General features: G+C 46.1%; 3 protein-coding genes across 3 annotated transcripts; 2 read left to right on the top strand and 1 right to left on the bottom strand.

Moving 5' to 3' along the window:
* Positions 1-350: 350 nt before the first annotated feature.
* On the top strand, positions 351-8,453 carry LOC105276523 (acetyl-coenzyme A synthetase). The gene is made up of 10 exons (XM_011334213.3): positions 351-439; positions 1,353-1,568; positions 3,132-3,327; positions 3,392-3,780; positions 3,858-4,050; positions 4,156-4,311; positions 4,385-4,552; positions 4,638-4,827; positions 6,693-6,938; positions 7,005-8,453. Exons 1-10 carry the CDS (start codon positions 351-353, stop codon positions 7,199-7,201), a joined length of 2,040 nt encoding a protein of 679 aa, XP_011332515.1. The 3' UTR covers positions 7,202-8,453.
* LOC105276522 (enolase) lies at positions 4,834-6,686 on the bottom strand. The gene is made up of 5 exons (XM_011334212.1): positions 6,140-6,686; positions 5,955-6,079; positions 5,598-5,843; positions 5,095-5,533; positions 4,834-4,981 (listed from the first exon to the last, which is right to left on the bottom strand). Exons 1-5 carry the CDS (start codon positions 6,532-6,534, stop codon positions 4,876-4,878), a joined length of 1,311 nt encoding a protein of 436 aa, XP_011332514.1. The 5' UTR covers positions 6,535-6,686; the 3' UTR covers positions 4,834-4,875.
* A 115-nt stretch (positions 8,454-8,568) lies between the features above and the next one.
* LOC105276524 (inositol monophosphatase 1) lies at positions 8,569-10,462 on the top strand. Its single transcript, XM_011334215.3, has 6 exons — positions 8,569-8,832; positions 8,966-9,099; positions 9,235-9,494; positions 9,555-9,660; positions 9,739-9,890; positions 9,986-10,462. Exons 1-6 carry the CDS (start codon positions 8,773-8,775, stop codon positions 10,090-10,092), a joined length of 819 nt encoding a protein of 272 aa, XP_011332517.1. The 5' UTR covers positions 8,569-8,772; the 3' UTR covers positions 10,093-10,462.
* Positions 10,463-10,506: the final 44 nt, after the last annotated feature.

Genomic DNA, 10,506 nt, shown 5'->3' with positions numbered 1-10,506 from the left:
CCGCTGAGGTACCTCGCGTGGTTTGGGCGTAATCGACCGTCATGTTCGCTCTCTCTCTCTCTCTCTCTCTCTCTCTTTCTCACCACCGTTGATCGCGCACTCGCGTTCGTACGGTGGAATCAGTCGGCGCTTATCAGTCAAGCCGGTAAAGTGGTGTAGCACCTGAGTCTCGCTTGTACCCCCAACTCGTCCATCGTTCGTGTTACGTCGTCCTACACCACGAATATCAATTTTACGGCAAAAGAGCGCAGAATTGCAGTATCCTTTTTACATTCATTCGATCAATTTCCCGCATTTCAAGAAGATCAGAAAATTTTTACAGAAAATTCTTGGCGGAGTGAGGGTGAAACATGGCGGATAAAATATACTACCCCAATTCGGAGCTTGCGAAGACGGCGCATTGCAGTAGCATGGAACAGTACAAACGGATGCACGAAAGGTACAGTGTATAATATATGATAAAGATAAAAGTCTAAATTCGTTACATCTGTATATGTGCATGTAGATGTATATGAGAGAGAGAGAAAAAAAGAGGATACGTGTGTCGGTACATGGTACGTGTGGAGGCATGCGCGCGCGCGCGCGCGCATGTGTGTATGTGTGTGCGCACTGACAGAGGGAGAAAAATTACGCGTGTTCCTTTTTGCTTTCTCAAATATCAAAGTCGAGACAAAGTCAGTTGGAAATACAACATTTGATTTGCTAAATATCTCTATTCTGACGAAACAAAGAACAAAGAAACGACCGAATCACTTGGCGATAGCAACAATGGTGTTTAGAAAAAAAGAAAACGTCATCGCGATAAAACATGTAACATGAGGTAAATTCGGCGGTGTTTCCGAGCATCGGAGTGGTGAGACGCTGCTGCATGCTCTTGGAGCGGTTAACGTAAAGAGCACGAATAGAAACGCGCGATATCGATTCCACAAAAGGGTGGGACGAATTTCCAACGATCCAACAGGAGAAACGATCCGCGGATGCATTAGAAACGCGAAAAATGTTCAATTCATGCAAGTATAATGTATTCCACTGAACTGTGAACTTGCCCAATCAATGCGGAAACGGTTACAATATTATGCACAATTCCCGAGTACCGTACGTGCATAAATCTGTAAATAAAGCAGGATGAGAAACACTTACGCAAGTCGAAACTACGGAAACTAAACGAATACGAATTTACCTCATTATAACGACGAGATGTTTCATTATGTGAACAGTTACGTCGCACGTTAATATAAATAAATGAATAAAGATAAGACGCGATATAGTGGAGTTTCGAACGGTATACGGTTCTCCCGTATTGTATCAAACGTACCGTATTGTAGCAAACACACGAATTTATCTCTGTCCAGGTCTATAAAGGAACCGGTGCAATTCTGGGGTGAGATCGCTAAGCAATTTTATTGGGAGACGCCAGCGGTGGAGGAGAAATTTTTCTCCTACAATTTCGATCTGAGCAAGGGTGACGTTTTCATCAAGTGGATGGAAGGAGCATCGACGAACATAAGCTTCAATTTACTCGACAAGAACGTTAAGAGCGGAAATGGCGATAAAATTGCGTTTTACTGGTAATTACGGAGAAGAAATTAGCTTACGTTACACGTGCGGAGGATAAGGCAACGATAACGAAAATGTCCGATCAGAATGCCCGCTGACAAGTCGAGTTTATTTTCATGCAAAGTACATCCGTAGACTCGTAGACGCAAGTCATTCGAATATCGTGTACCCGCGCTCATCACGTAAATCCGCTTACGTACATACCGTTTTATCTTTATTAGCTATCGCGCGAGCCATAAAACATTCTGTAACGGCATAATCGTTTATCGGTGACGATCGGTTACTCGACCTCGATAAAACCGGTTGGCCAAATTTGTCTAGTCGCAGAGCGAACGAGCAATCCACGCCCTTCGGTCTCTATTAGAAGTTGATATATAGCTGCGAAAGAGCGCACGTCGGGAGCCAAAGTTTCGCGTCATCACGGCTCATGCATATTTCATGAACGACGATCCGGACGGGTCTATGTCGCGGATTATCGATCACCATCGATTACCATTGATAATGTAAGAAGCGTTAGCCCAATAACGCTTTCGGAGTTTTCTCATAAACAGCGCTGTAATTTTCATGCGAGCGTACCAGCACGATCATCATCGGGATCGCGTTCGATCGCGTCGCGAACGATGTCGGTCCGTTGGTCGACACACGGTGTGCCGATACCTGCGTCTCCATTGGTCAGCGGAGCGTCGCGCGCGATCGCGTCACTTCTTGCATCATCTCGGCTCTCTCGTGCGCGCGCGAGAGCATCACGCGATTTAAACAGAAAATTTTGCAAAGTTACTTCAACGTGCTTCGACATGATCAAGTCACATGCTCGTATCGGGCAGACCGGTACATGTATCCGACTTGCTCCTTCGCGTGCCATCGGTATTACGACATTCTCGAAACCGCAGTATTATCAGCGGAACGCGCTTTTAATTGAAAGATGATTTGCACTGGCCGATTAGCGATTGATAAAAGGGCAGATCAGCAGCAACCGTAGCGTAAAGCACGTGAATAAACTGGGCAAGATGTCATAAAATGTCATAAAAATGCGTCTAAGAAAAAAAACCGGAGCGCATGTTATTATACATGGAATATGCAAATTGCTGATCAGCCCTGAGTTTCGAGAGGAGACAAAGAAACGAAGGCCATTGCGATCAGTATATACCTGATTCCGCGTAAGAAACACGTTCGAGAACATTGCATTGCAATCTCGCTGCGATCGTACATGAAAAGATCACGTGTAACTTCACGCGTTACATCACGCGATCCACTTTACCTGTTCAAATAACAGAGATCTCGGCCACTATCAACGAAAACCTGAATCTTTTTTCCGAGTCTATCGGCGTACGGGTCTCGATCGTTCTGTGACCTGCGGTTTTGGTACGCGCACACGTTGCAATTCTCCTTAAAGGTATGCTTAATCACGGCGCCGTGCCGCGACGGTCAATTTCGTCTGTACTGCACGTGATTTTCGCTTAGCGGAAAATCTTTCAATTAAAGAGCGCGCCTTCTTTGTTCTTTCTCGAAATAAATTCCTTCGCGGTGATAATTCACCGAGTGAATCTCTGAATTTTCGTTTTCGTTGTCGTCAGGGAGGGAAACGATCCGGAGGATTATTCGCGATTGACCTATCGAAAGTTGCTCGAGGAGACGTGCAGATTCGCGAATGTCCTCAAGTCGAAAGGTATCACCAAGGGGGACAGGGTGGTGATTTACATGCCGATGATCCTAGAGCTGCCGATAGCCATGCTGGCTTGCACGAGGATAGGGGCGGTTCACAGCGTGGTGGTGAGTAGATGGAATGCCGATCGCAGGACCGTCGCAAACGTAATCGAGAAGGACGTGCAATCAGTTTGCAGGATACTCGTCCGACTCTTTGGCGGAACGCATACTCGACTCGAAAGCCAAGGTCCTCATCACCTCGGATGGCGTATGGAGAGGCGAGAAATTACTCCTATTGAAAAATATCTGCGACGAAGCCTTGAACAAAGTGCAGAGGCACGGCCATCAACTCGAGTGCTGCGTGGTTATCGCGCACTTGAGACGGCTCAGTAATCCAGAGGGTAGGATGAAAACCGGGGTAAATGGCACCGGTAACGGCAACGTTACGGAGACGGCCACCAATGTTAGCTGGAACGACGATCGAGACGTTTGGTGGCACGACGAGATGGAGGACGCGGAACCGAGTTGTTATCCAGTTTGGATGGCCGCCGAGGATCCACTCTTTATCCTTTATACGAGGTATCCTTTGTGTGCGTGCGTATGTGACTCGACTTGGTAGAGCTGAAATCATTCTTTTTCTTTTCGTATCGTCGTAGCGGTTCCACCGGCAAACCGAAAGGCGTTCTCCATACCACTGCCGGATACTTGATTTACGCGGCGACCACTTTCAAGTACGTTTTCGACTATCATCCGGGTGATGTTTATTGGTGCACCGCCGACGTTGGATGGATCACCGGACACACTTATGTGGTTTACGGCCCATTGGCGAACGGTGCAACGTCCGTCGTGGTACGTATACGCCACATTTCCCCCGTAGCGAGGCGATCGGATCGATCCCCGTTTTTTCTCCTTTTGCTAATGATCCCGAGCGACTAATGTTCCATCGGTCCACAGTTTGAGGGCACGCCTTTCTATCCGGACAACGATCGATACTGGTCGATCGTCGACAAATACAAGGTCACGCAATTTTACACGGCGCCTACCGCCATCAGGTCGTTGATGAAGTTCGGCGACGATTTCGTGAAAAAGCACAGCTTGTCCTCGCTCAAGGTGCGTCTTCTCATCAGCCTTATTCATCGCGACAATCGATCGCGTATAATGACACGCGTGACGTACGTTTCAGGTCCTCGGCTCGGTAGGCGAACCGATCAACAGCGAGGCTTGGCTCTGGTTTTACAATCTTGTCGGTCACGGTAAGTGCAGTATAGCGGACACTTTTTGGCAAACGGAGACTGGCGGCCACGTGATTACCCCGCTACCAGGTGCTACGCCTATGAAACCAGGCTCCGCGGTAAGCCAGGCTTATTTCTTTCTCTCCGCGACAACCTTTTCGTAACGTAACAAACGGATGAAAAAAAATAACACTTAAAACGTAGACGTTTCCGTTCTTTGGGGTTTTGCCGGAGCTGCTCGACGAGGACGGTCGTGTAATCGAGGGCGAAGGAGAGGGATATCTCGTCTTCCGTCGACCGTGGCCGGGTATGATGCGGACCCTTTACGGAAATCACCAACGTTTCCAGAACACGTACTTTGATCGATTCAATGGGTTTTACTGCACCGGGGATGGTAAGTCTGTCAGCTTTTACGTTTACGTACGTTTGAGTAACCGTTCAGTTACTTTGCAAGAGGATTTCGATACTTTGGCCCGGCGTATCTAGCATCTCTGCCGAGTTCCTCCTCGATTCTCAGTATTTGATTATACTTGGCCATTCTCTCGCTCCTACAACCGACGAAGCAGCGATAAGCCGAAAATTTAAAGATTCCTTACGTTTGACTCGCATTCGAAATAATTGTATTATCGTTACCGTTAGAACGCGAAATAACGCGAGTTACCTGCAAGGTGCTCCGGCTTTAAATTGCCCGGCGGAAAGTCCGACCGCCAGATCGGCGACAAAATTATCCTCCGTTTCGCCACAGCTCGCGTTTACGATGTAGCCCCAATCGTTGATCCTCGCCATTCTCGCGCAATTGATCACCTCTGTTACAGTGCCGATTTGCGACATTCGCAGCACGAGACAATTGGCTACATTTCTGTCGATTGCCTCTTCGATTCTTTCGACATTCATAGCGGTGAGATCGTCGCTGACTACTTGAATACCTTGATTGGCGATTGTCAACCAACCTTCCCAGTCTTCTTGATCGAAGGGATCTTTGATCGAGACTATCGCTGGGAATTCTGAGAGGTACTTGAGGTACTCGTCGCGCAAAGCCTCGGCTTCCAGGTAGTCGGCAGGATCGGACTCCTCCGTCTTGAATGCTAGGTCGTATCCTCCTACGGAAATACAAAGATGCAGTCACACAAGGTTCTCTCTCTCCCTCTCATAGTATAGTGAGACCTTCTTTGTAAAATGCGCTCGCTGCCATATCCAGCGTTATCTTAATTTTGTCTTCGTAGCCGGTATCTCTGATGGACGCGTCCAAGAGAGTCAGGGCGTCTCTGTCACTGTCCAAGTCGGGGACAAAGGCTCCTTTAACGCTAACGGGAAGCGGGCCTCGTATCCTTTGAGCGTCGACAATTTTTCTCTCCAACTCTCGATATACTTCGGTGCTCATTTTCACGGCGTCGGCAAAACTCTCGGCACCTGCGCAGCACAAGCACACACACACGTCTATCCGACCGCCTCGGAATTCTCTGCCAAATGTAGGCAAGCAATTCAAGGATTGTATTGTCATTTATGCACATTTTCACACACCTATTGGCAATATCGCAAAGTCCTGACACGTTAAATTATTGCCAGCATATCGTCCTCCATTGATTACACTGAAGCTCGGTACCGGCACGTATAATTGACTGTTTTCAGCCAACTCGACGATATATCTGTAAAAAGCAACAATTTCGTTCGAAGAGAATATAAAATGATTGATGACTGCAAATCACCTGTAAACTGGGAGACCCCTCTTAGCGGCTCCGGCTTTGCAGCAGGCTACGGAGACACCGAGAATGGAATTGACGCCGAGCCTCGATTTATTCTCCGTGCCATCCAATTTATTCAGCAATCCGTCTATCTCCACTTGCTGGGAAACTTCGAGTTTTGATTTTACCAGCTGCGGAGCAATCACATTATTGACGATATCGATGGCTTTGAATACCGAGCGACCGCCATAGGCCGCTGCATTCTCGTCTCTGATTTCTCGCGCTTGATTTGGATTAGTGAAAACGGTGGAAGGTACCGACGATCTGAATAGACCGATATCGGTGACTACGTCAACTTCCAAAGTCGGTTCGCCTTTGCAATCGAATATCTGACGAGCCTTGATCTTTCGGAGCGCCATTTCGCTCTTAGTTTTCGCGTCAAGGGACTCGAGGGTGACGCGAGACAATAGAACGTTTTCGCGGCCTAATTCAGATGAAGTCAGTCGAATCGTAATTCGTAAATCCAATTGCTATATATAACTGTCTCGTAATTTCTCTACCTGTTTACTCTGTTTAGGAGCGAGACGCGACGCAGACGGATACCTCTGGGTAACCGGTCGTATCGACGATATGTTGAACGTTTCCGGTCATTTAATGTCAACTGCCGAAGTGGAGAGTGTATTGGCGGAACATTCCTCGGTAACCGAGGCCGCGGTGGTCAGCAAGTCGCATCCTGTCAAGGGTCAATGCTTGTACTGTTTCATCACGCCGACCGTGGGGGTAGCTTTTGACGAGAAACTGCAAACCGAGCTTAAAAAGAAGGGTGGGTATAATCGTAAACTATCGACAAAGACAAAAATTTCTAATCCAAAAAATATGTCTCAAACAGTTCGCGAGAGGATTGGCCCGTTCGCTCAACCGGACGTCGTCCAACACGCCCCGGCTCTACCAAAAACAAGATCGGGCAAGATCATGAGACGTATGCTGAGAAAAATTGCAGCGGGCGACAGGAATATCGGGGACACATCGACACTAGCCGACGAGACTGTCATCCAACTTCTCTTCGATTTGAGGCCATGCGTTTAAAGAGACGCATCCCTCTCACACATACACCCTCCCCGGAGAAATGAAAGTATTTTAAGAAAAAAAAAAAACTTTCCGTGCGACATTTTCACTGGAGCGAGATCGGTCTCTAGTTTCATAAAGACAAACGCAATAGATTGCACCGAATCGATGTACATGATCTATACGTAGCGATTACGCACGCTATCGGAAACGTTGCACGCATTTTTATCGCAAGATATTATCGTATTCATGTTCAGCCGTTTATTTCGCAATTATGAACGTACAAGCGCGAGAGACCGTTAGTGTTAATTCTCTTTCTTCCTGATTAATCGAATCAAATTGCCAATTGGTCTCGAAAAGTAAAACTGACAGCTATCACATGCCCCTTTCGTCTTTTTCTCCAAGTTTCCAAATGGACGGGAACCGTGCCGAAGATACATGAAAGTAACGGTTCGTTAATGGAATCGTCAAATCGACAGAAAAGAATTAATTCACTGCGAATTATTAGTGGCTCTCGTGAAACAGCCGTTATGGCCGTTATGATACATATCTCTCACTACAAGTAAGCGTTACTATGATAAGTAGCTCAGGGTTTCCTCTTGTCGAGCCGAAAATGTTGGGTTTTCAAAAACTGATCGAAAAGACTAGAGAAGCGAATCTGTCTAAAGAGCGCTCTCGAAACGAGTAGATGCACTGCGGCGTAATAAGTAGCATGCGGATAATATAAAGCACCAGGCTACAATCGCTTGCACGATTACTGTTATTTAAATGACGAAGAGAGCGTATGCCGATACGGAGGATACCGCGAAAAGGATAGTCGTCCGCTTTTCGCACACAGTTTCGTGTTAAAATTATCGATATATACGTGTGTCGATAATTACAGAATGTTACAGGATACTTGCTGTGCGTTTCCCTCCAGTTACATATTCTTTGACGAGTCTAAAATTTTCTTGAGAAACAAACCGTTCGTTTTTCAACCGTTTAAAGAATATGCGAATTGATGGAAAGGTTGAGAGCATGAATACACGTGGATAAAAGTTGCCTCGTACTCCCTGCCTGGGAGTCACATCACATACATATCATTCCTCGTGGAACAAAAAACGATTTTACGTGTGATAATGTACATGTACAAGTATGTAGATACAAAACGGCCAACGCATAAGTAATGGAAATGGCTATATAAAATTATAGGTATATAAAATTATATATATGCATGTATATATGTTATGAAATTACGAGAATGTCATAATTACGAATTGTTCTGTTAAACGTTGACGAGTGTTTCTTTTATTGCGTCCTTCCTCCCCTTTACATTCCGTATTTACATCCCTTTATATATCATTTTTCCCGTTGCTACATATATTCCGCATATATTCAGACTGGTGGCGACCGGCAACGTTAGTATCGACGGGTCGGTCGCGTGACGCGTTCCCAGTCGTTCCGCCAGCGCCAAGGAGCGCGTTCGGAGCAATTGGCAGCGACGAGCGAATTCTGCACGACGGAATCGACAATAGTGCGCGTTGTACACTGTTAATATACCATCAACTCACCAGTCAGGCTTTCCATTTGCACGGGAGCGCAATCGATGAACCATGTTGGACATCACCGAGTGTAACACTGAGATTTTACGCCTTGTGAAGCAAGCTGGCTCGGTAAGTCGAACGCAAATTCTGATAAGAGCAAGGTACATCGACTAGGCTTATCGATTTTGCGGGAGAGAGATGTCACGATACACACATGTCACGTTGCGTAGTCACATGTGTCTGATTACGTTTGTTCCCGCAGATTGTTAGGGAAAAGATTAATCAACGTAAACACGTACTTACGAAGTCGTGCGACGTTGATCTGGTCACGGAATGGGATCAAGAGGTAGAGAGACTTTTAATCGATGGGATATCGTCGAGGTATCCTGACCACAAGTAAGTACAATCTCGTCTACTCGTTTATCTCTGTGTCAGTTAAAAGAAATTGCAAAAGAGAAAGAAGAGACGAGATCAGAGTGTGTTGCGATATATGTGAAGAGCAATGCCGTGATATCTGATAACGTACAACAGGTTTATCGGCGAGGAGAGCACTGCCTCGGGCCAGAAAATTGAATTAACCGACGCGCCAACATGGATAATCGACCCGATCGATGGCACGATGAACTTTGTACACGGTTTACCACACACGTGTATATCGGTCGGGTTGCTCATTAACAAAACAGCGGAAATAGGAATAGTTTACAACCCGATCTTGGAGCAACTCTTTACCGCCCGTAAAGGTCAGGGTGCCTTTCTCAATGGCGCCCCGATTCACGTATCCAGCGAGAAAGGTAACGTGCTCTCCTCTCTCTTGTTAAATCTTTCTGTTACCAGCCGTAAAATTGTTTTAGAATTGCGTAAAGCACTGGTAATGGTGGAAATGGGAACGAGTAGAGATCCGGAGAAGCTGGAAGTAGTTTTGCAAAATATAACGCTTCTTACATCACGTGTTCACGGGTAAGTTGTACTTCCGAGCCAGTCGCGTATTTTTCTAACGATTAATAAAATAACATGTCTCGTATGCATCTCGTACAGGCTGAGATCGCTTGGCTCGGCAGCGTTGAACATGTGCATGGTGGCTCTCGGTGGCGCCGACGTATCTTTCGAATTTGGTATACACGCGTGGGACATGGCGGCCGGAGACCTTATTGTTCGAGAAGCAGGCGGTGTGTCGATAGATCCAGCTGGTAAACAAGATACTACGCATAATAATATGAGCGCGATAAAGCCAACACGAAACTTTTCAGTCACCGTAACACTAACATTTATTTTACACCAAAAGGCGGTCCATTCGACGTGATGAGTAGGAGAAACCTGTGCGCGTCGTCGATGGAACTGGCGCAGGAACTTTCCAAGATGTTGATCCAATATTATCCGGAACACGATTAGGAAGCTTGAAGAAGCATTTTGTGTGGAAGGTGACGGGAAAGTACGTTTGCTACATCTGTGAAAATTTCGCGTAAACGCCCGTTAGCTAAAATCACAAGAAGCGCAAGATAAAGTTGTCGTACCGCTGTATCGTGGATTCTACGTTTTTCCGATTCAGAAAAGTTAAAGCTCCGTCTTTGGCGCGCGCGTTCGAGTCTCGTCAAGTAGCTAAAAAAAACGAACTTGTACTTACGTCGTATTAATCTCGGAGTGACTTAAAAGTGCCATAAACCCTTTATCTTTAGTATCTCTCTATATCATGTATTATATGTACACAGAATCACGTAATATATACAATATCATAATAAATCATGATTACCTGTATCAATAATTTTGTGATGTACAAATAAATTCGTACATTTTACTTTATTCAAT

This window comes from Ooceraea biroi, chromosome 6 (assembly GCF_003672135.1).
Source record: "Ooceraea biroi isolate clonal line C1 chromosome 6, Obir_v5.4, whole genome shotgun sequence".
NCBI lineage: Eukaryota > Metazoa > Arthropoda > Insecta > Hymenoptera > Formicidae > Ooceraea > Ooceraea biroi.
Note: the sequence above shows the minus strand (reverse complement) of the source record. Positions and strands in the feature narration are given on the sequence as shown.

Excerpts from the sequence above, each read along its gene's own strand:
- LOC105276524 (XM_011334215.3), top strand. The coding sequence starts at position 8,773 with ATGTTGGACATCACCGAGTGTAACACTGAGATTTTACGCCTTGTGAAG. Across the intron at positions 8,833-8,965 it reads TTGTGAAGCAAGCTGGCTCG|ATTGTTAGGGAAAAGATTAA; the intron begins GTAAGTCGAACG and ends TTGTTCCCGCAG. Across the intron at positions 9,891-9,985 it reads TGTGTCGATAGATCCAGCTG|GCGGTCCATTCGACGTGATG; the intron begins GTAAACAAGATA and ends TTACACCAAAAG.
- LOC105276523 (XM_011334213.3), top strand. The coding sequence starts at position 351 with ATGGCGGATAAAATATACTACCCCAATTCGGAGCTTGCGAAGACGGCG. Across the intron at positions 3,328-3,391 it reads GGGCGGTTCACAGCGTGGTG|TTTGCAGGATACTCGTCCGA; the intron begins GTGAGTAGATGG and ends ACGTGCAATCAG. Across the intron at positions 3,781-3,857 it reads CTCTTTATCCTTTATACGAG|CGGTTCCACCGGCAAACCGA; the intron begins GTATCCTTTGTG and ends GTATCGTCGTAG.
- LOC105276522 (XM_011334212.1), bottom strand. The coding sequence starts at position 6,534 with ATGGCGCTCCGAAAGATCAAGGCTCGTCAGATATTCGATTGCAAAGGC. Across the intron at positions 6,080-6,139 it reads AGGGGTCTCCCAGTTTACAG|ATATATCGTCGAGTTGGCTG; the intron begins GTGATTTGCAGT and ends TGCTTTTTACAG. Across the intron at positions 5,534-5,597 it reads GAGCGCATTTTACAAAGAAG|GAGGATACGACCTAGCATTC; the intron begins GTCTCACTATAC and ends GTATTTCCGTAG.